The sequence below is a fragment of the Neodiprion virginianus genome, chromosome 2 (assembly GCF_021901495.1).
Source record: "Neodiprion virginianus isolate iyNeoVirg1 chromosome 2, iyNeoVirg1.1, whole genome shotgun sequence".
Classification (NCBI taxonomy): Eukaryota; Metazoa; Arthropoda; class Insecta; order Hymenoptera; family Diprionidae; genus Neodiprion; species Neodiprion virginianus.
In genome coordinates this window covers 7,114,807-7,138,926 of record NC_060878.1, presented here as the reverse complement: position 1 = coordinate 7,138,926, position 24,120 = coordinate 7,114,807, and the positions used below count along the sequence as shown (strand labels likewise).

Below are 24,120 nucleotides of genomic sequence, written 5' to 3'. Positions count from 1 at the left end.
TTTTCACTCTTTCCCTTGCTCATTTTTCCGCTCTCCATATAACGTGATGCAAATAAAAAGAATGAGAAAAAAATCGCAAATCCCGTGGAATTCGCCAATGGAAATATTGATTTCTTCTCGAACGCAATATTAAAACGGCAAATGAGATTATACAAGGGATTCCGGCAAACCCATGATTTTTTTTGTTTTTTTTTTGTTTTATAAATTCGAAAGTTCAAAGGTATTTCCTACTCCACTCATAAGCCTTTCACATTTTTTTATACCCGTATTGAAAAAGATCGCAGAGTCTACACGATTCAGCCTCGGGTTTATTACTGAACGCGTTTGTCAATCGGTTTTTTAAAGAAGGCTTAAGCCATCCTAAAAATTTTCGCTTTAAAAACAAATACGAATGTTAACCCGTTAGTATCATCGATTTCCTGCTTCATTAAACAACGTACCTAATTTATATGATCGTGGTAATTAGAGTTGGACTATTCTTGACAAAAAGAAGCAAACATTTATACCTACTTGTGATGTTCGAGACGATCATAACCGACCTTCAAGATTTCTATAAAAGGATACGTTTTCAGAATGTTTCGAAGAGCTTTTCGCCTGTCCTTCTTTACGTCCCGCGCCAGTAAAACTCGGACAGTTTTGAACGCTTTGTTGGTCGTCTGAATGAAAAGAATCGTCGATAAAGACAAAAGATTGTTCGGTCAATTTGTCTATAAAATACAAGGTGATAACCAGCTAAACTCACGTGATCAGTGTAGTCCGATTCATCGAGATCCCGAGGTAATCTCTTCCTCTTGGATGATCCATCCCCTTCAGAAGAGGTCGACGTTGTTGAAAAATCGGGTTCCTTCTTCATTTTGACATCGATTAGGACGTCGCTTTTCCGCTTTGCACCACGACGAGTCGACGGATGAGCGTCTTCGCCGTGGCTCTTAGGTTCTTCCTTGATTTCGGTGGCCGTTTTAACATCGCCTTCGAGTTTCACTTCCCTTCCATTGCCCCGAGCAATTCCGTTCCGAGATAACAACGAGGGGTTTTTTTCATCGCATTTCTCCGTCTCGGATTTTTCATCTAGTTCCTCCTGATTGTTGCCGGAATTACCGTCGTTTTCAATCTCCGATTTTTCCGCCTTCGGTTTCAGCATCGAATCCAGGGATCGCTGAACGGTCGAAGTGCTGTGGAAAAAAGAAAAAAAACAAAACGGACATTAGAAGCTAATTTCGTCAGGATACTTATCGTCATGTATCACGTTATTCGTGTATCACAAAATTAAGATACAGATTGTAATCACCTCGTGGTCTGATTTCCCAGCAGTAGACTGACGTCAACGGAATCGGAACTTCTCGCGAAGAGAGTCCGCAATTCTTTCAGCGACGTCGCGGTCTTCCAATCCTTGTCATCCCGGATGCGGGTTACTCGAGGAAATCGAATGCTGATTCCGTCAGCCGTGTGAACTCCTTGGTTCGTGAATTCTGCCCCGGTTATTTCCCAGACGGGCTGTTTCTGCGAATCAATAACACACATACAAACACATATACATACAAAATTATAATGTACCCCTGTCGATTCAGATGAGTTATACAATTCTTATAGGTCTTGAGACTTGAGCTGTCTTGACAAAAGATGCACGTCGTCCCTTTTTTCATACAATACTTTAATCCGACTCTCAATCCCGGATAATATAGATTTTTCAGGTACCGGGTCTGGCTTTCGGAGATAAAAACTTAGCCCGATGCTTCGCGGCAGCTCAGTTTCAACATCTTTCACGTTTAAAAATTCGATCACAATTAATTTTTCACCGAGTTCAATCGAAAAAAAACTTCCATTATACTATGATTCAAGTCGAAATTATCATTGTTCGGATAATTTGATTCAAGAATGATCACATTCATGCAAGAATTACAGAATTCACCAACGTTTCTCACCGCTACGAAAATTTGGTAACTTTCTTCTCACCATGCACGCGAATTTTACAGTGAATTATAATTTCTTTCTTTTTTGCACCCGAAAACATCGAAGTATACCAATGTTCCGTTTTCCGGTTTTTCAGCCACATATTCAGTTTTACAGAGGCAACGCGATTGCGGGGAATTGACTCAAAAGTAGTAAAACGTTCGTCACGCGAATTGAAAATACAAACAATAATAAAATTCAATAATCGCGGTTAAATTTGTTCATTTCTAAAATACCGAACACGTATCCTAAATAGTATGAAAGTAAATTCAACCTTCGATCGAATTTATATGCGGTAATAAATTATTGGCTTGAAATCTCAACTATTCGACGAACTCAAATACCACGTGTATATTTATTTACGCGTATATGGATGATAAATTACATGCGAAAATATTCGATGCGGCATTTTTCGGTGTAAATATTACCACGCCAAGTTCCATAATTTCTTTATACAGACTGCTTAGAGTCCGTATTGCATAACGGCCCTGGGTTATAGGCCACATATCGAGAAGTAAAGTCCACAGAATTTGGAATTTAAGCATAAGCCAACCTTCGGGTCCTTAGCCACAAAGTCCGGGACCATTGCCTTGTTCGCGTGGAGCCAACTCGGCAGCAGATTCACGTCTTTGCCGATTTTTTCCATCTTCAATTCACCCTGGAGTCGCTCGAGAGTCACGTCATCGTGACCCGTGTGAACCTGTGGCCGATTATCACTTGAATTTCGCAGAATGACAGAGACGCGATGACGATGAGACAAGAAAATGGAAAACAAATTTATCCAGAAAATTCATGTATGAATGGCTAATCATGTGTATCCTTTCAGTAAATCAGAGAAAAAGGTACATAATATATGTGTAAAAGAAATAGTAACGTTACTCACAGAAAATATGAGTCAAATTTTATATTCATTCGAGAGGCTAATTTGATTATAATTCAGTGATCACATAGCGTTATAAATATGTGGGTTTCATCATAACAGATCAACTTTGCAGGCGAGATAATAGTGAAAAATGCAAAGTTAAAAATGCGATAATATAGTAAAATGAGTATTGGAAAAAGAGAGAGGGGAAATGTTTTATTTCTATACCTTAGTGACCGTGAGCCAACGATTTCGGTCCTCGTCGAAACAGCCCATCAAGAACACCGACATCATGCCACCTAAGAATTGTCGTGAAACGTAAAATTTTAGAATTCGGTAAGGTCTCGTAAAATGTTATCGAAGAGTTGCCTATCATTTGGTAAACTGTGGAGAAGCCGAGAACGTTTTTGAAATACTTGAGGCTTGGCGGGAATATATCAAGGTGGTTTCTAACACTCGATAAAAAGCGGTGATTCGAACCTTTTTTCCCGGTGCCGTACCATGCGCCGAGAACAACCAAATCTGCACTATCGGCCATCGCACCATCGAGCAAATAGTCCTTCTTTACCTTTAGCCAGTGTCGTTTTCCTGGCTCGTATTTTCCCTGCGTTAGAGAAACGGATGGATTGGTAAGCGAGATGACATTTCAAGAATCAGTTGATACTACGGAGATTTGATTTTTAACAACTTTTTGAAAAATTAGCGGTGACGATAAAGGTAGCGATTGCACTTATCGACAAGCAAAGACCGTCTGAAATCGAATTCGGTATTAATTGAAAATAGATTTTTATATTCAAAATCTGAGACAAGTTTGTGAAAAAATTTTATAAGACGGTCTAGTTTCCAGTAGCTTGAAATCAAAGTCTCAAAAAAACTTGGGAACGTAACTAAAGTAAACTCAAGAAATTGTAGCCCAAGTATCTAACAAGCCAAAGAACGCTTTTAAGAAACTTCACAGCCAGATCAAATCCGGTTCCATTTCGGACGATTGATCAAAACCGTGATGTTAAATCCGTTAAAAATCAAGACATGGTTAAGTATTTCGATAGTACGAACCGTTACATCCTTCAGAACAAGTCCTTCCAGACCCATTTTTATAACTTTCGCAATCATGTGAGCCAAGTCTTTCGGATCCTGGAAGAATAAAAAGTTATTTTAAAAAGGCACCGAAGGAATATCGTATCAACTTTTTTTATACCTTGATAAAAATTTGTTCTCATACCTGAACTTCCTCGACTTCTGATAACATTATTCGATTTGGTATAACAACCATTTTTTCTTTCAGAATTGACCGCCGTTTTTGCATCGATCTGAAATAGTTTTTTTGAGTTGTTAACAGATTTCACTGGAATAATCCTGGATTCTAATTACTGCTCAAAAACGACACTGTCTTACAGAATGAAGTAAAAACGAAACGGAAACTTTAATTACGCCACTTTTCGAGCTCAGATCACTTGGAAATATTTTTTTGACCGAACAAAAATCATTAGCAAGAAATTAAACTCGGTTAATTGACTGTAGCTGGAGGATTCTAGACAAAGCATAGAATACATCGGTAACATACTTATCCATCAATGTTTCGCCATTGTAGTACAAACAATCGAACACGAACAAACAAACGTTGGCGTCCTTGAATTGAGCTTTCTGAAACACAAATGTTAAATAATACAAACTTATTCACAACACATTCGAAGATTCGTCTTTCTGAAGGCAAGCAGTAAATGGAATGAAAATGAACTTGCTTTGTGAACACCAAGAGATCCGAAGGGTAACGGTTTTCCGGTGTTTGTGTCAATCATGAGGACTTCGGTGTCTAGTATGAGATCATCACCTCCGGGAAATGCTTTCGATATAAAATCGTGGAAGTGGTTCACCTGCAGAAATTTCAAACAAACAAATATCAAGGATCAGGATTATCCTAAACCCTTTCAGTCACGCATTCCGTTTTTTTTTTTCTTTCTTTAATTTTTCTACACTGAATGCGAATCTAACGTTAAAAATTTAATAAAACTAAAAACAACCACTCAAATGGGGTGAAAACTGGATGGATTATCAACATTGTTTTAGACAGTGTTCTCGAATGAGATTTATATGAATATTTATTTTGAGACAGTACGATTTTAGGTAGATAGATAATATCTATATGAACCTCTAAGGAGGTTGAAATCTACGTGAAATCTATACGTTCAATTTTGTAAATCTAATGGCCATTCTGAGATCTCACTTTGTCAACCAATGAATTCCAAGCGTTTTTACCATACGTTTATTATAAAATCTCTCCGCTAACGAATTACATGCACGAAAATACGTTTGGTTTTTTTTTTTTTTTTTGCACATGTTTATTAATAACAATTGTAATCAATTACGGATTGATAAAAAAAATCCTAATCATTCGAAAGTTTAAGGATTTTCTTTACCTGAAAATGCGAAAAAGTTGAGAATTTTACATTGAATATTATTGGAAATTGGGTTTCAGGTATTGTATTTAATGACAGAGGTTCAAGTAGAGTATTTATATTTTATTTATTATTCAAACGACTATCCTGACTGAGAGTTGCCGGAGAACTGACCAATTGAACGGTCGAATTGAGTGCATCGAGCGCTGGTAGTTTTTAGCCGTTTGTATATCTTGTTCTTCGCAAACAAAGATAAGCCCCTCGAAGAAGGACCTAAAGCTTTTTCTTTCTTTTTACTTTACAACAAGATTATTTATGCTCATATTCCAACGAATATAAAAGAAAAAAAAGGTGTTACCACCACAGTGGCTTCTGTGACTGAAAGGGTTAAACGGCAAGACTATAAAGACATAGCTGATCAGAGAGATCGAAGGGTTGCCCGATGGTTCGGGAACAGTATAGAGAATTGGCAAGTGCGATTCGTCGTCGAAGATTTACACTCTCGAATGGTGTTGCCGTTAACCACAAGTTTTTCCCGGTTACAAGTAGGTAGACGGTAGGCAGATGTATAACATCGGCGTGTCGTGGAGGGGAAAGGTTGAGAGAAGGTAAAAGGCGCATGGGAGATACATTGCTAACCGTTGAGATACAGAGTAATAGACCATCTACTCCCACGCGGACCGGCGCTCCCCTTTATGTACGCATCGCTGCGTAGTTACGGGGGTTGAGGGATGATCGGATCTTACCGCGAAACGGCGTGACCGAACATCGAGTAGTTGGTAGGTACGGATTCATGCCGGAATTGAAGAGTTTTCGATTTCATACACTGAGGAAAATTACATTTGAATTACATTTTTAACTAGAAAAATTGAGTAAAACAGGTATCGTTAAAAAAACACTGTTTGAATATTGTTGTCTGGAACTATATTTTTCGATCATGGTAAAAAATGAAAATAGTCAAGAACCGAGCGGTAACCGGAACTAAAAATTTCTCTCAGTGTATTTTTATAGTAGTTTCCCGTACTTCGGAATAATATATCGTTGAAGGAATGTCGATCATAAAAAAACGATCTGATCTTGAAAAGAAGAGAGAAGAGACCACTTGATTAAAATACTGATCTTGGGCCCCGTTGGTAAAACGAAAATGAATTGAAAGAGGTAAATGAATAAATTTCTCGTAAATCTATTAACCGAATATATATGACAGGAAAATTAGCTCCACTTTTTGGAAAATTATCCAAGCAATTTCGTTGTTATATCCTAAAACCTAAAATTCGAATGAATTATAAGAAATTTTGAAAAGAACGACATTTACGGAGCTGAAACAATTCAAAAAAACAAAAAGAGAATCAAAAAAACCACGCATAGGTGAAACGAAAAGGATTTTAGATCTTTTATAACGCGTAAAGATTAAAGGTTGAGGAGAGAGGTTGCCTAGCCTCGAACAACTTGAATTTCTACCGTGGCTATAAATTCTAAAGGAGTGTTTCGTTAATTGTGCGCATGATACACACCCATCTATTCGCGGAATTTTCACGTAGGTGCGTCCAGAGCCGTATGGAGTTTACAAGTTTAACCCCGATCATTCATTGGTCATGGTGACCGTCGTTTGGTGACCGAACAAACATTTAATCACATCGATTCGCTTCAGATTCTGCGCCTCGATCAACCCTATTTTTACGCCTCGATTCCAGGGAAGAAAAACAAAAGAGAGTTTAAACTATCCAAAATTAGTTTTCTAGCTGTTACCGGAAAGTCTAGTATCCGTTACTATTCTTTCTCATTACGATCGCCGTTGCTATTTTAATTTAACTAAAAAACTAGAGTAAACCTCAGAAACTGTTTTTGCGTTGCAATAACCAAAAAAGTATCGACGATAGCTCCAAATGTTTACGCGCACCTCGTTTTTCGTAATTTCAACAATATTCAAACAGTTTTTTAAACGATAATTGTTCTACTCAATTTTTATAGTTACGAATGAAATTTTTCTCAGTGCAAGTCTCAACTGCTCACCTTTCAAAATCTTTAAACGAAAATTTAATAAAATATCGTTCAGATGTTGTTCTCTTATATGCCTAAGGTTTGATTAAAAAATAACTCTTTTATTATATTTCAAACAAAATTAGACAAAATATGCTTTTTTCAACCTTCTAAGCCGATGTAATTCCTTCAGACAATCTTAATTGTGCGAAGTAACGATTTTTCCCCAAACATGCATCGTCACTGTAACGATACTAAACCTGATCCTTGTAACATTTTCAGGATTTTACGAATATCGTCGAATAAATTGTTACTTTTAAAACTATCATTTTTTCTTTTCCAAAAATCCCCAAAAAAAAAATTTGAAAACGAGTCTTCTGATCGCCCAGACCCGGACCCAAATCGCCTTTCGAACCGCAAAACTGGAAGAAACTTCAACGTTATTCGAGTATCGGGGGCGTGTAATGTTGGGTTAATTTTGAAGGCGGTCGCGCAGCTCGTCTCCAACTACACAGGGATTCCTGATGCGAGGTCGCCGTCGGACCCTCAGAACGGACATCCACCCTCCGGCTACTCTAGGAAAATATTTAGACTCGATTAGCTTACCTTGTGCGGCATGACGGGTTTCAAGGAGCGACTGAAGTACCGGAACTGGTTACCCTGCTTGTGGACTTGAACACGTTCACCGTCGTATTTGATCTCCGAGAGCATCCCGTCCGGACATTTCCTCATCGCCATTTCTACAGACTTGCACGCCTCGGCCTGCGATCCCAATTATAAAGTGAAATTCACGTTCAAGCTGAAGATAGACCGTATTTTTCAAAAACATTAAAGAAAAGCTTGGATGCGGTTTGGAAATTATTTAAAAAAATTTTTTATTTTATCGCGGTGAACCTCTTATGCGTAAAAACTCTGGCGTATACTCGACGAAAATTCGAATCGAAAATTTTTTTTTTTTCAAATAATTCGATATACGAAGTTAATTCTAATACAAAAATTGTGTCGAAAACTTTTCGTGGATATGAAAAGAAAATTTTTTTTTATACCTCATACAGCGTTTCGATGAGAAAAAAAAATCAAAAAACTCTCCGGTGATGAATAAATTTCGTAAAATATTGACGCGATTTTTTTTAACCTTCGATAATAACGTAAGATTCAAATTTACCCTTTTTAAAAAATGTCGGATCAATAAAGTTAAGCAATGTAGATTATTTAATTGAAAATATATCTCTTTTCGAAATATGGAAAAAATTTGATTTCTATGATACCGAGTTTAAAGTAAAAATCTTCTCAAGACAATTGAAAATAATGAGGTGAGATATTTGTTCGAATTTGAGGTAAAGTTTTCACCGCCTTTCGATTTAGGTGTACGTATATAAATGAAATTCATTCGCGCGTATTTGCTTCGACAAAGATCGATTTCGTCCGTTTTACTTTCCCATGAGTTGTACGTATCAGCGAACGTTCGAATCGGTCTCGATGTTTATCTGCATACATTTTACCCACACGCGAAATAAGCACTTTCTTTGATATATTATTCAGGACGAAACTCGCTCCGAAAGAAACTCTGCCCACGCAGGAAAAGGTTGGAAAGTAATTCCTGCATTTTAAACTTTTCAATATTTCGATGAATCATCCGAGCTTGAAACTTGAAACGGGTAGAGAGAAGAGAGAGAGAGAGAGAGAGAAAAAAAAATGAAAATTTTATTCAAAATAAGTAAAAAAAGGAAAAAAAAAAAGAAAAAAAAAGTTGAAATCGAGAACGATAAGAATATAGGAAATATTTTTACGCTGTTGTCGCGATCCTCTATTCACTTTTCATCGGTGTCGACAAATAATAAGGGAGGAATGAAATAAAAACCATTGCAAAGATCCGAGTGCTCGTCAATGGAGCATTGATGATGCGCTCTTGTGAGGCTCGACAATACAAAATCCTCTACCCCTGTCGGCATTTATATTCCCCGAACAAACTGAACCGGAAGCGTTTTCCTGCAAAAGCTCTGTAAAGCTCAAAGCCTCGATTGGTGAAGCATTTTTGTGTAAGTCATCGTAACGTATCGTACATAGGTACTGTTTGAATGAAATCAATCGGAGTCTGGATGATCGATTTACAGATTAAGGAATTTGGTTCGCTGTAAACTGTGTAAAATTAAATCGAACGGGTTTAATAGATTTTTGACATTTTTATTTTTTATGTGATTTCAAGTAAAGCATCACCCTTCAAGTTTTTCTTCAGAATATCAATATTATTTACTGTTTTTGTATTTTTAAACGGATCTTCGTAGTTCACCAATATGGGGCGGAGTTGAAAATCCAAATTTGGGAAGTTCCGAAAATTCTAAATTCCGAATTATTTGATGGCGAAACTTGAAGTAAGGAAGTCAAATTTTGACGAAACATCAAAGTTCCGAAAGTACGGAAATGAAAAAATTTTAAACTGTGAAACATCGGAATTCCGAATGATCAAAGATTTTCAGTTCTATAAATTTCTGGCTTGGTGAAATTTCACCACTTTGATCTTTTTCTGTTTTGGATTTCGCCACGAAATAATTCAAAATTATGCGCTATCGGAACTTTTCAAATTCGGATTATATCAATATATAATTATCAACTGGCGACTAAGCCATAAAAAACTGAATAAAATATATCGATTTTCGAACCATCCAAATTTGCGCAGCAGAGAAAATTCGTAGTATTTATCATGCTTGATCAAAGCTTGGATCGACTGATCGAGACTCACCAGCATCGGTAAAACCGGCGTCATCAAAGTCAGACCGACTTTGCTACCGGTAGAAGTTCTCTTCGGATCGGTCTCACGATTGCCAGCCGATTTTTTTGAGCTTGAAAACAAGGGTGAATCCTCAACGAATCTGGAGACGACTGTCTCGAGATCACGCGATGATTGGAACGCAGCATACGCGTCTTCGTGGATGGCGTCTAAGCTGTTGAAAAGCGTTTAAAAAAAAAAAAAAAAAAGGCGTTAAAATCGGATCAAAGTCGGTCTTCGCATTGGCAAAGAAATCGCTAATCCGCCGGTAATTGAAACCGATTCGAAACTATACTCACATGTGTTTCGGACCGGCTGTAATTCTTAAGTCATGTTTCACCAGTCTGATGATCATCTTCAAGTCATTCGCAGTGCATCTAAAGAGAATATTTATCATCAACTTATATTTGTACGCGCTTCGAAGCAATTCATACTACCTATATAAGCCATTCCACCATTTGATCATTAATTTGAATGAAAACGTTCAATAAAATGTTCTCGAAACTGTAAATAATAAAGCCAACAAACTCAAATTTCTGTGTTTTCATTTAATTAAAAAACAAAAAATGTTTAAAAAAACTCTTAAAAATAGGTATGAATTTAGACCGTCCAAGTTCTCACGAAACAGAGATATTTTTTTATTTACCTGGTAACAATGGACTTGAAATGTTGGATTTGTTCGTCCTCCTTGGTCAGCAGTGAGAGTTTGTCAAGAAATTGGTCAACCTGTAACAAACCAAGGATTTCACCCACTTCCGTACAACTCGCAATCATTTCGAGAACGTCGATCAGCCGGAAGCCGAGTTAGGCGTGATAATCGAATCGTGTATTTAATGAAATGCAAAACGGGCGTCTCAATGGAGGCAATCCGACCACAGTGACTCGTCTAAGACGTTCTAGATTGGTTTGAATCCAATAATCGTCGACAAATTCAGCTCCCCTTTGCGCGTAGCCAATTTTGTCTCAGCGATGTACGAAAATGACAATCCCGCGTCTTCCAGCTGCGTTCAGACACTTTTTCCCATTCATATTTCCGTTTCTAAAACTATACCGCGTGTCCATGAGACAAGTGTGCACCTTGTGCGCGTGCGTCAAGTCGTTCGAATTTTATTGGCCGACAGTTACCCCAATCGCGACTGCCAGAAAATGTCCCTAGGAGCTGACCGTTAAATGTTGGCAATTGCTGTCGATGTTGTTACGAAAAACAGTTCGTCGATTCGGAGCTGATCATAAGTAAAATAAATCAGACACGCGGTAATCGTGTCAATAAAATCGTCGGATTCCTTCGACGGTCAATTTATTACTGTAATCCGGAAATCATTACCAACAAAATACTTGACCGAAACTTGGCGCTTCTCTTGCAAACTCGGAAGAGGTTATGTTTACGTAACATAACCTCTTTCGAGTTCGCGATGTTCTCATGTTCGCAATCTGACGATTTTATTGACACGATTAACGCGTGTCTGATTTATTTCACATCGAATCAGCTGCGAATCGACGAACTATTTTTCGTAACAACACCGGCAGCGATTGCCAACAGGTGACGGTGAGCTCCTAGGGACATTTTCTGGCAGTCGCGATTGGGATAACTGTCGGCCAATAAAATTCGAACGACTTGACGCACGCGCATAAGGTGCGCACATTCCTCACGTACACACGGTATGTTATCGCTATATATAGGTATATATGTATATATTCGAACGTTGGTTTACCTCCCGTATCGTGAGGTGGCTCTGGGCGCTGGGTTGAAGAAGCGAACTATTCTCGAACGCCGCGTGTATAGTCTCGGCGACATCGCCCTGCTCAAGGTGTTCCAACATCTCGTCCTCGTCCTTGTTGAACATGCGGCTAAATAGCTTGACCAGCTGTTTACTCTGAAGGTTGTAAACTCGCTTAGTGACCCCGGGCAGCAGCATTTTGCACCAAAGCGTGACGTCGCCTTTGAAACCGTCTGCTCGACGCGGCGATATGAAAATGCAAATAAAAATACAAACACAAATAAATGAATCATCGATGATGCAAGGTCGAGGAATATCGATCCCGCGAATATTTAGCACAGGGTAAGACGTAGGTATACCATTCCAAACGAGCACGCGTCGTCGCGATACGCGTCAAGAGCGAGCGATCCAGAAAATATATGGATCACTCGCTCAGTGGAAAGTTTCCGCCGTGCCGATGGGCGATTATTCTTATCGCTAATATTCAATGCAACAACTCGGCTTTGGGGCCAAAGGCTGCGGAGGAAAGGTCAGCACCGAAGTTGCCAGACTCGCAGGCTGCTACCGCCTGCAGTCTCCGACCCCGCCTCCATTTTCCATCGTGTATAAGATGTTTTTTTTTTTTTTTTTATTTCACTTTTTCCTAATTCCATTGCAGCGTGTTTTACAATTTTATTTAATCAATTTTAACCGGATCACTTTCGATTCGAAGCAATGATTTTTCGCGACATTCGTCGTATCGGCAAGATATTTTCAATCATATTCGTTGTTACCGTTGTCTTTTATTTTATCTCGAGAACGATCCCATCGAAATTCCTCTCGACGTTACATTTTCGAATTCGGACAGAATGTGAAATTTCAACTTTCTTGCAGACTGCGCAATAATGTTTGTACCTTTAACGTATACATACTATAAAGACCGTGCAAGAACACCGATCGTAAAAAGAAAAAGATATTTTACAACCGGATAATCAATGTTGATATTAATACTTGGCAGTGAGGTAGAGAAAAATCATTCGTTAATTTAAGCTTGCAACGAATTGGACGTTATTACGCGCAAAATATCTTTACAAATTTATTGCGGTTGTTTAACAATGAATAATTTATATCCTCCTGAGTATTGAGTAATGTTTGTTACGTATATCGATTGAAGAATTAACAATACACTCGAAGATATACCTCGAAAAAGTAGAGATATTGTTGAATTTACAGGAGATGGATGAAAGAAAAAGGGAAAAACTCGAAACTTTTGCTAATCAAGTCTCTGTTTTCACGGTTAAGACTTTTTTTCGTTAGTTTTCTTAAATCATCTGTCATGTTTCGTTTCGACTCATCCATTTATTTTTCTTTTCTTTTCTTTTCTTTTCTTTTCTTTTCTTTTCTTTTCTTTTCTTTTCTTTTCTTTTCTTTCTTCTTCTTCTTCTTCGCTCTGTTTGTACTAATAACTTGTACACCCAATCTACGCGACATTCGACGGACCAAAAAACAGGAGACAAACCAGACGCTCGTAAAATATTGTATGTATAACACCTATCCGTACATAACGTGTAAAGTAGAACGAAAATAAAGAGGAATAAAAAAAGGGAAGAAGAAAAAAATAGAGAATTCTGCACACGTAACGCGTATTTCACGCGTTTACGACGACGTTCGTTCTGTGTTTCCGATTGATCATAATAGACGCCGCGAACTCTTATCCAAGATTCCAAATTCCATTCTCCACGAATATTATGCATATATACACACATATACATATACATATATATATATTTTTTTTTTTTTCGAGAAATGCACGCAGAATCTTTCTGTCAGTCACTTTTTCGGTTTCGAGAAACGCTGGCTCGGATATTCGAAATTTTTCCTACATCGTCCCCTTACATTTCAGTTGAATTGACCATTTCCAACGATAGTTAGCATTTTAATAATTGAATAAATAGTTTATTCCGATCACTTAACTCAGGTAATTCGAATCCGCGGCTAGTGCTAAGAATCTCTACCTTACTCGAAATAGTAATAACAATAGAACCGAGGTTCGAACCGCTTCGAAAAATGGCGTTCACCGAACTTAAAAGCCGTAAAAGTGAAAACGACACGATATAATAAGCGGTTAAAAAATAGTATTTAAAAATTGCGTAAGGCGTCGCTTTATCTCGAGCCAGGGCCACACCTCTTTGAAAACGTCATTAACAATTCTTACGAAGCAAGAGTGTTTAATGCAGGCGTATCAAAGAATCGGAAGAATCTGCATCGTTTTTATAAATGTGCGGCCTTTAATAATAACAAATACGGTCAGCAAAGCGATCGATCATTCCCTGTCATTCAAGATTTACATATGTACACGCCTTTGCGTGTAAGAAGAGAGAGAGAGAGAGAGAGAGAGAAAAAAATGTTTATAATAATTTCAGCGTACGTCATGTAATCTGCTGATTTAACCAACATGCGCGCTACGGATATGCTCTGCATATATAATATAATTATCGACTCGGCACTTTATCTATCTCCGTATGTTTTATTGACAATGTTTATTATATAGTCTCATTATACTTCAATTTATATGGTTCAAGATAATGTGTACATGGCTATATAACATCGGGCTATGAGAGAAGGTGCTGGAATTATACGAGAAACACCGAAATGTAAAATTATGTAACTGTTGTGTGTTTGAAACGAATCTTGAGGCCGTAGAATAATATCGAGAGTAAAGTCGGTTCAGGCAAGGGTTGAAAACCAAAAACCGAACGAGACGATTGATTTCGATTTAAATTACAACCGGGACGATGTTCTAAAATTTTTTTCCAATCGATTCGAAGCTTTTGCTGTGAATGATTAAAGATGATCGATTTTTTTTAACGCGATTAATAAAGTACAATCAATTATTTTTCCTCACAATCGGTTTTTGGTTTTCATTCCCACTAACGACGCAGTACAATATCAATTTATGTGATTCAAGTATCAATGGTGATCGTTGTTTTACTTACCAAGTACCGATTTGAAACAATTAGTGAAAGACGAATGAATACTTTCACCTGAAATCGATAAATACTCTTGAATGAAACTATAAATTATCAAAAAACTTTTCCGTTATATAGACTACAGACTGAAATTTACGAAATTTTGTTTTCTGATGCACAGCTTCAAAAAATACGAAAAAATCGATTAATCGATTAATTTTAACCGATTCAATCGAATCGTCTTCGACTATTTTTTTGGACTGGATTAATCGATGCATCGATTATTGTTAGCTTCTCAACGTAACGAAGCAACAAAATTTGAAAAAAAAATCTAGGAAAATTTCAGTAATTGAAAAAAAAAATACAAAGTGCAAATTAGACATTGATTCGTGTGAAATTCATGCCAATCTATAATCTAACAGCGAAACGTCACCGTTGAATCGAATTTGCCACGACTAAGGTGGGCTGAACTTTTTTGTGGAATCGTTTAATGACTTATTTACGGTCGAGATATATTTTTTAAAACGAACAAATGAAAATTGTCAAGCCTGAAGAGACGAAGGCGTGAATATTTCATACGAAGCGGACAATTACAAACTGGCAAAAGCTTTGTCTGATGTATTTCTGGTTGATTTGTTGATTTTAAGTGGCATTTAGAAAACGAATTCGACGCCTCCCTTCAAATCATGTCGCAGTAATTACAGCCTCTCAAACTTTCGGGAGGAGACGGCAATAATAATGCTCGCCCGATTACCTGTCGCCCGTCTCGCATTCCACTTATTTTAGAGAAATTCCCTCTCTCTCTCTCTCTCTCTCTCTCTCCTTTTTTTCTCAATATTCTTGTTAATTTACACCTAGTTATTTCGTACCCCAAGAGGAAAACAGAACCGTCGATGAATGTTGCCTTTTTTTTTCGTACGCTACAGATGACAATTTCCAAATTACGAAGCTCGGCAAGGTTTCAAGCAATTAGACAATTACACAATTATTATCTGGATATATTTTTCTACCATAACCGACGAAACATAGTTACAGGTGAAAAATGAAAATACAATTTTTTGTTTCGACCAGAGAATTTTTTACTACGATTATTTTTAAATTATCGTCATTCGTTCACTTTTTTTTTCACCTATTGCGATAATTCAATATCGCTGAAACTCAAAATCAATACCCAAGCCGTATTTAGCCTACTTTTGCGATAAGCAGAAAACTCAGGACATTATTCAATCTCGTAGATTAACCAATTTTACGAGTAATGCAGAAACTATCGACGACACACTGAGCGAAAAATAATCGACGCGTCGATTCATCGAGTCCAAAAAAATAATCCAACACGACTCGATTGAATCGGTTAAAATGAATTGATTAATCGATTGTTTCGTATTTTTTTTTTTGAAACGGTGCATTCGAAACCAAAATTACATAAATTTCAGTATATAGTCTATATAGCGGAAAAGTTTTACGATAATTTATAGTTTCATTCAAAAGTATTTTTCGATTTCATGTAGAAAATATTCATTCATCTTTCACCAATTGTATCAAATATGAACCGAGTAAGTAAGAAAATGATAATAATTGATATTTTAATCAGACAAATTGATATCGTACTGCGTCGTTCATGGAAATAAAAAAACAAAGACCAATTTTCAAGAAAAATAATCGATTATATTCGATTAATCGGTAGAGAATAATGGATTATTTTTCATTACTATCATTAGCGGAAACTCCCGATTGGCAAACGGTTTCGTTCTTAGCTCGTGCTTTTTCATACGCGTGAATTGCGTCACGATTATAGGCTGTGTATAAATGTGTATAAACCATACGATCCCGCGCAAAAACTACATCGTCGTATTCAATTATATACCAGTGGGACAAGAAAAACAAAAAACAAAAAAAAAAAAAAAAAAAAACCCAACCACTTTTACGACTATACGCTCCAGTTAAAATCTGACCACCCCTCCCCACAAATTTCTTCCACGACATGTTACACGAATACGCACAGATTATATATCATGTGTGTACATTTATGTAGCACGATGCAGATCGTCGCACATGTGACAAAACAAGGACACGTGTAATTCGTCCGACGCGTATGAGATTAAAAGAACTTTCGACGTATCCTCAATTTAAACCGAAAGACGAGATTTGTTGAATTAAATGAGATCGATTTTTTTTTTTTTTCTTTCTTTACTTTTTTCTTATAAACTTTTTTTCCTACAGCCTGATGTCGCAAAAAAATCTTCATCTTCAAATATTATTCGAATCAAGAAGTAATCGAAATTGTACCGTACATTTTCTTTCAACAACGTTACGAATTTCCGGTTTACATGTCGATCGAATCATTTTTCAGATCGGTTAGACATTTTTTTTTTGTGATTATTGAAACATACGATATCACGCATCTTTGATATTTCTTCTGTCGTGAAATTTTCAAAATCTGTATAATCGCCGTGTGCCGTCCGAGAGAATTTTTGAATCGGGCGTAAAATCATTGTCTGAATTTATATAGTTAAATAAATTTCACTTCATCGATTGCCAACTATTGACGATAATTATCTATATACACCTAAAATAACAGATGATGTTACTTATTATTATTATTATTAATATTGTTATTATTATTAATATTGTTGTTTTTTTTTTTCAAAAAAAAAAAAAAAAAAATTGCAAAGCATTTAATTCACCGGTGTTTATATTTTACCCCACTTCGATCCAAAGAATAGACCGATTATACATATACGGAAATTTTCGAGAAAATAATTTTCCGCCTATAAATCCAAAGTATTACACTTAAATTCGTAGATTTTTTTCTTGCGAAACTTTTGAACTTTACCAAGGCGCAATAATAAAGCGGAGAGTAGACACGAATAATGGTATTTCAGACGTGCGATTAGATCCGCGACCCCCCCCCCTCCCCCAACCATCCATTCACCCGCCGTTGTTCGCAACGTTCGAGTGTGTCGGTTGCTCGATTATAGAAACTAGTTTGTAAATGTTGTACGAATTGTGAAAACAGTCCGTGACCCCAGAAGTTCATTATATGCGCAGCGTTTATAATGTGTATAATAATAGTTGTGCAATATATGTATAGGTAGACACCGATATTATAGTAGACATAGGAGGAATGAAATGTACAAGAAAAAAAAAAAAAAAAACATAAAGGGTGTTTTTATTTCGCGTAATAATTTATTATAATATTATATAATTATATGTATAATATATAATATTATATAATTAATATATATATATATATATATATATTTGTAATACTTGTTTGTGGTTTCTTCGCAACCGACAAATGATTCGTATTATGGGAAAAAATCGTACAAGCCGCGAGATTAGCAAGCATCAGAGAATATTTCCGTTCGGCGACAACTCGAAAACGGATTGAACGATTCGGGTGAAATTTGGGCAACGGTTTCGGGTTAATTCAACAAGAAACTGATCAAATTTCGAATAAATATCGATCAAGGTATTCCCGACTTAATTTGTCCGAACAAAAACGACAACGATAAATTAAAAAAGCCCATCCTTAATTTTTTCACCACACGGAAGAAACAGCCGAGGCTTTCGTTCCTCCTCGCCTTCAATATCATACGTATTATATCAATATTATGACACGCACATATTTTCACATTATACTCGCATACAGTCGTAACGGCGTGTAATCTTTTGTCACAGTTGTAACCGAACGAGTCAATGACACTGCGCGAAGTGATGAATTAAATATAAACGCTCGTCTCGTACATGCAGAGATAGGATAGAACGAACTGCAGCCTCGTAGTTTCGAATTAATAGATCACACGTACAAAGAAGGGTCGATCCGTCTCTCGATCTCCGACGTTTCCTCTTCGGTTTTGTAAATTTTTCGAACATAAAAAACCAAAGAAAAAAAAAAAAAAAATTCAAATCAAATCAAAACTGCAAGAAAAAAAAGAGAAGAAACACGCGTTTCTCTTTCGGCGTTCGTTTTCTTTTTTTCTCTCTTTTTCTTCCTTGACAAAAAATGTTGAAAAAAAATAAATAAATAAATAAAAAAAAACAAAAATCGTCTCCGCATCTTCCGCCCGTTAGGTGAAAACGTTCGATGCGAGAGACTCTGTGTAAAATGACAAATACGGTGCGCGGGTTGTGCATACATGCATGGCCGCGAGACTTTGAGACTGGCCTGCGATTCTCGGGGCGTGAATTGAAGACGGAAAGAGGAGACGACACGACGATCTCTCCGGTACCAGGCTGTCTGTACGCTTATCGGAACGAGATTTCGCATATTTCATTAGCTCGAAACTGCGCATATTGCAACCACCGCAGGCTACGGACGGGCCATCGTTCGAAAGCAGATAAAATATACAAGAGCGTTGTTGTTACATTTGTGTGCGTCGCGCGTAAAAAGGACGAGCGAAGAGGAGCGAGGAGGAGAGGAGAGGAGAGGAGAGGAGAGGAGAGGAGAGGAGAGGAGAGGAGAGGAGAGGAGAGGAGAGGAGAGGAGAGGAGAGGAGAGGAGAGAGGGATGCAGATCCGCTGGCGATGCGATACTTGGTGCGATTTCGTTTTCAATTATTTATTCTCATATCGTATAGTTTGTTTTTCTTTTTTTTTTTTTTCTTCTATTTATTTCTATATCTCTCTCTCTCTCTCTCTCTCTCTCTCTCTCTCTATCTCTATGTTTCTCTCTTTGAAATTACATTACACACAACTTTTTTTTCACCTCAAACGATTATTTTCGACAGGATACATTTTTAATAAATACACCTACGTTAGTGCGAATTTTTCAGGTAAAAATAAAAAATGTAGAAATTAGACGGGTGAAATCATTTTTAATTTTTCTTCCAATTTTTTTTATTTCTTTATTTATTTATTTATTTATTTGTTTATTTGTTTATTTATCTTTTTCACAAGAAATTTTCAACAATTCGTAACGAGATTTAAAGAAAATATTTCAGACAATACTCGACGATGATAAAACGATCGAAGAAACGTTGCGGGAAATATTTTGCGAAAGTTTTCCCCTCGTCGAGCATGCTTATTCTTTACTTATCGTTACTTCGATTTAATCTCAAGACGGTAATTTTTCCTTGACCGATTTACCGCACCAGCCGTACGTTATTCGTGAGGTTTCTTTTTTCCCTTGATTTTCTCTGTTTTTTTTTTTTTTGTTTATTTTCACATCTTCTTGATCAAAAATTGCCGCGCAGCTGCAGCGAGAAGAGGATGCGCGATATCGTTCGTTCTCACGCGGTATATAAAATTTAATCGAGCGTGTAAATATTTAGGGGGTGTCTGCAGAACTTTTCCGAGACAGGGCGGCCGAAGCGACGATCGGAATGTTAAATTATACGAGCATGAATGTAACGACGATTCGAACGTTTATTTTTCCAAAAGGCCGGTTTTATATTGTCGAATGAAATATTATTCCCGTCGGCGTCGCCGGGTTTATTAACGCCTGCCCGTCTAAGCTGAACGCTCTCTTTTCAAACATATATTTATAAACATCGAGTAAATATTACACACCTTCGTATATTTACGTAGGTGGTTGTAAAACTATGACCTATTTTTCGCAATTTTGTCATATTTTTTTTTTTTTTTCTCTCACTTTTACCAAATCATTCCGAAACATTCAAATCCTACGACGGATTTTGCGAATGAATCGGTCTCGTATTAATTTACCTCTGTCATTTTTTTTTCCCTCTGCCACGCGTACGTTTACGGAAAAAATATGTTTCTTCAAAACTTTTCCGCCTGATGTGGGAAGAGTTAGTTTAAGAATGAGGAAAAACTGAAACTTTTTCCTCTCAAATGCAACGATTATCTTTCTCTCAATGGATTTAATTATCGTACGATGTCGTCATACGTGATAAAAAAATTATGATGAAATTGTCGATTTAATTTTTTTATACTGTAAATTTAATCGCGAGAAATTATAACTGTTTCTTTTTTTTTTATCATCTCTTTAACGACAGATTCGCGGCTACCCGTCGATATACAGACTCAATTCATTCTTCTAGGCATCGCGATTTCAATGTTTACTATAATATCAGGGAGGTTAATAAACTCTAGTTTCATTAAGAAGAAGAAGAAGAAGAAGAAGAAGAAGAAGAAGAAGAAGAAGAAGAAGAAGAAGAAGAAGAAGAAGAAGAAGAAGAAGAAGAAGAAGAAGAAAAATTAATTAACAAAACTATCAGGCATAATCAAAATTTAAAAAAGAGTTTGTGTATCGCGTAAAAATGTAAAATTGATATGAAAATTAGTCGAGTAAACTGTAATGAAATAAATTTATACGTTTTTATAACAATACCTTATATATACGTTGCATAGTAAATGCAATAATACATTCAAAGTAAAAAGTGTTTTCGTTTCTTAGAAATTTTGTACAGCAAAAACGTTATCAGCTCAATGCAAGAAAATTTGTGCCGATGTTAATGAATTCGTTTGAAATGTAAGGTGACAAAAAAAAAAAAAAAAAAAATAGGCATCAAAATATTTCAACGGTAGTGTAAAAAGGTTTTTAAAATTATTAACTAAATTACGTATAATTTTTTTTCTTTTATTACAAACACTCTTTGATAATAAATTTATAAACATGGTTGAATTTTTTACGTGCAAGATTTAAAAAAAAATACGACCGATTAGAAGGACAGAGATTCAATCTAATATCCCCGAAAGTTGATAAAATAAACTTAATGTTAAATATTTGGTCCCCCGAAGAAGATATGATAGCAAAAAACAAAAATAAAAAAAAAAAAACGGAGGGGCTCGAAGGTGACATTTGCAAATTCGGCGATGACTTCATCGCGAAATATGATAATATGACATATTATACACCGCAAGTTTATAAGAATGAATGAATTTACGTAATTAATATTTGAATCTCGTTAATTACGCGATTAGCGCCAGCGATTAGTTATAATATATGTATATATTTTAAACCTAATTTATTTAATTTAAACCTATATTCAAAACTATAAACATAAACACATTAACGTGATTAGTTTCTGTAATGTGTAAAGTGATACAATACTCTTTACCCGGTACGGTAAAAAAAAAAAAAAAAAAAAAAATTATCCCCATAGTGAAAAAATATTTCGTTCTTTAATTTATCGCAGTTATTCTCAGTATGCAAGTTGCAGGAAATTTTTTATAAATATGATAATATGTGAGAATAAGTCGTTTTTCCTTATACGCACAATATCGTTGAAAATTTTCTCCCGATTGAAATTGCTTTTTTTTTTCCCCCGTTTTAGGTTTTTACACGTGAATTTCTATTGCGTCGTAGGTTCGGCGGGCAGGCCTTTGAACAGAGCGGCGTTTAAAATCGCTGAGCAAAAAACGTGCTCATGTATTATAACGTTTGTGGAATTTTAAGGAAAAAGAACGAGGAAAAAAAGAAAAAAAAAAAAAAACAAATAATTTTTTAACGGCTCAATAATAAAATATGTGTGCGCGGTTAATGAGACATATGTGTCATCATTTAAAATAGGTCTTCGACGTTGCCGCACGAAATATAATTTAAATATCTCGTCCGTTGCTTCGACGCGCTGATTGAACCGAGAGACGGACCAACTTTTTCACGTGCCTGAGCGTGTGTGAAAAAAAAAAAAATGGAGGAAAATAAAATAAATATACAAGCATGCAGAGTTGTTAAATAAAAAATAGCGTCAGAGGCGAATGAAAGATTTTTCCTCATCTATTCGTCGTGAATAAAAATATGCTCCAGATAAAAGTAGAAAACAAAGAAAAATTGGATAGTTGATAATTATTTCAAGATTTTCTCAAGATCGATGATTTTCAAATTGCGTGCATTATATCACGCAAGGATATGTACGAAAAGTCCGTAGCGACACATAAATTCATTGCAATATTCAATTTGGATTAAATACAACGATGAGATAAGATTGCTGGGATTTTAATCTGTAATATATGGGGAATTATTTCGACGCCTGCGCGATAATTTATTAATGAGAGATCAAATTATACGCGATTAAACGCGATGCGATCATTTTCGTGTATGTGTGTGTGTTTGGGAGCGTATGTGTGGGGGTGCACATACGCACACACACGCATTATATATATATAACATACATACGTATTTCGGTTCCGATTCTCCGAAGAGTCGTAAAATGTTTTTACATCGTGGCAGATTTACGCGTTTATATTACAGGTTGTGTGTTTAATATGACACGAAAGATTATTATGTATACCAAATATGCGACATTTGAAATAATAATAATAATAATAATAATAATAATAATCAACGCTTGAATATTTAAAGCGAAATGCTTGTGCAAGCAAAAATCAAATTTTAATGTGCATGAACATCGATGATTGTGATAATTAAAATTCGTAGTATATATATATGTGTGTGTGTGTGTGTGTGTGTGTAGATATAGCTAATTCGTCAAATTTTTATAACACGATGTCAAGTCTCCGCCCACTTTATGAAATTCATTGCTTCCTCCCCCCCCCCCCCCCCCGGTCTTGCGTTTCCTTTTTTCGACATTAGTTTTATTTTCGATTAAACAGATCTGATTTAGCGCGTTGCCGCGCAAAACTTGCGCAAGATTATGCTAAAATGGCGTCATTGCGTCGGTTGAATTCCGTACGGGATGAAGACAGAGAAAAAATTTTATCACTCGGTTTAAAATAAAATCGCACCATATTGTAAGAGAATACATTTTTCAATAAAAGCAATTGGATTACTTGGGCGCATTCAGAACTATAAACTGTGCACGTTTGTGTATTCAGATAATTTATAATTTGAACAGGTCTAACATATAACGTTATATAATAAACTTCAATTATTTCTCGAAATGCGAACGAGATCTTTGGAAAAATTCATGATTAACCGTAACAATTTTAAGATTCTTTCATCAAGAATTAAAGGATGAAGAAAAGAGAAAAAGATTTTGTCCGGCTTTTCGGACCGCGAGCAAAAACTCGCAAATTATACACGCGCATGTATCGGACGCGTTATATGAAAAAAAAACTTGCGAAAAAATGTCGCAAAGTTTTAGGAATGTTGGCGAGATTTTCGGCAAATCGCAATTAGCAGAGTCGCAAATTAATCGATATCGAGGTTGGGGCGAGATTGAAATTCCGAATTTGAAAAGTTCCGAACGCGTCATATTCTCAATTATTTGACGGTGAAGCTTGCGATAAAAAAAGGCGAACTTTGACGAGACATCAAAGTTTCGAATGGTCCGAAACCCGACGCACAAAGTTCCGAAAGCGTGAAAGTGTGAGAATTTTTAAATCCCAAACATCGTAATACCGTACAATCGAAAATTTTCAACTCCGCGAATTTCTGTCTCGGTGAAATTTCACCGCCTTGATGTTTCTTTTTATTTTTTCGTTTCTGGATCATCGATATTTTCACCTTTGGAAAGCCTGGTAATTCCGATTTTCAGTTTTTTTCTAATTTTCGTACACCAAACACGTCGATTAAACTACGCTGTCCGAGCATGCTTCGACTGTCGAAATTTTACACCATCGAAACTTTGTT

At 36.3% G+C, this 24,120-nt stretch overlaps 1 protein-coding gene across 4 annotated transcripts in view; it reads right to left on the bottom strand.

Annotated features, from left to right (window-relative positions):
- LOC124297698 (DNA ligase 3) overlaps window positions 1-24,120 on the bottom strand; it is a 78,054-nt gene that overhangs the window by 16,862 nt on the left and 37,072 nt on the right. For 3 of the 4 annotated variants that reach the window (XR_006906661.1, XM_046748982.1, XM_046748981.1), the window contains exons 4-18: window positions 11,668-11,906; window positions 10,602-10,681; window positions 10,255-10,332; window positions 9,929-10,130; window positions 7,795-7,950; window positions 4,555-4,686; window positions 4,377-4,456; window positions 4,035-4,122; window positions 3,869-3,946; window positions 3,293-3,416; window positions 3,041-3,111; window positions 2,504-2,650; window positions 1,289-1,500; window positions 743-1,172; window positions 565-656 (exon numbers count right to left, since the gene is read on the bottom strand). Coding sequence is in view for 3 of the 4 variants with exons in the window: in XM_046748982.1 (XP_046604938.1) it covers window positions 565-656; window positions 743-1,172; window positions 1,289-1,500; window positions 2,504-2,650; window positions 3,041-3,111; window positions 3,293-3,416; window positions 3,869-3,946; window positions 4,035-4,122; window positions 4,377-4,456; window positions 4,555-4,686; window positions 7,795-7,950; window positions 9,929-10,130; window positions 10,255-10,332; window positions 10,602-10,681; window positions 11,668-11,906 (2,209 nt within the window). In the remaining variant the exon portion in view is untranslated. Of the gene's footprint in view, window positions 1-564; window positions 657-742; window positions 1,173-1,288; window positions 1,501-2,503; window positions 2,651-3,040; window positions 3,112-3,292; window positions 3,417-3,868; window positions 3,947-4,034; window positions 4,123-4,376; window positions 4,457-4,554; window positions 4,687-7,794; window positions 7,951-9,928; window positions 10,131-10,254; window positions 10,333-10,601; window positions 10,682-11,667; window positions 11,907-12,032; window positions 12,083-24,120 lie in introns of those variants that run through there. The other variant, XM_046748984.1, reaches the window with a different exon arrangement.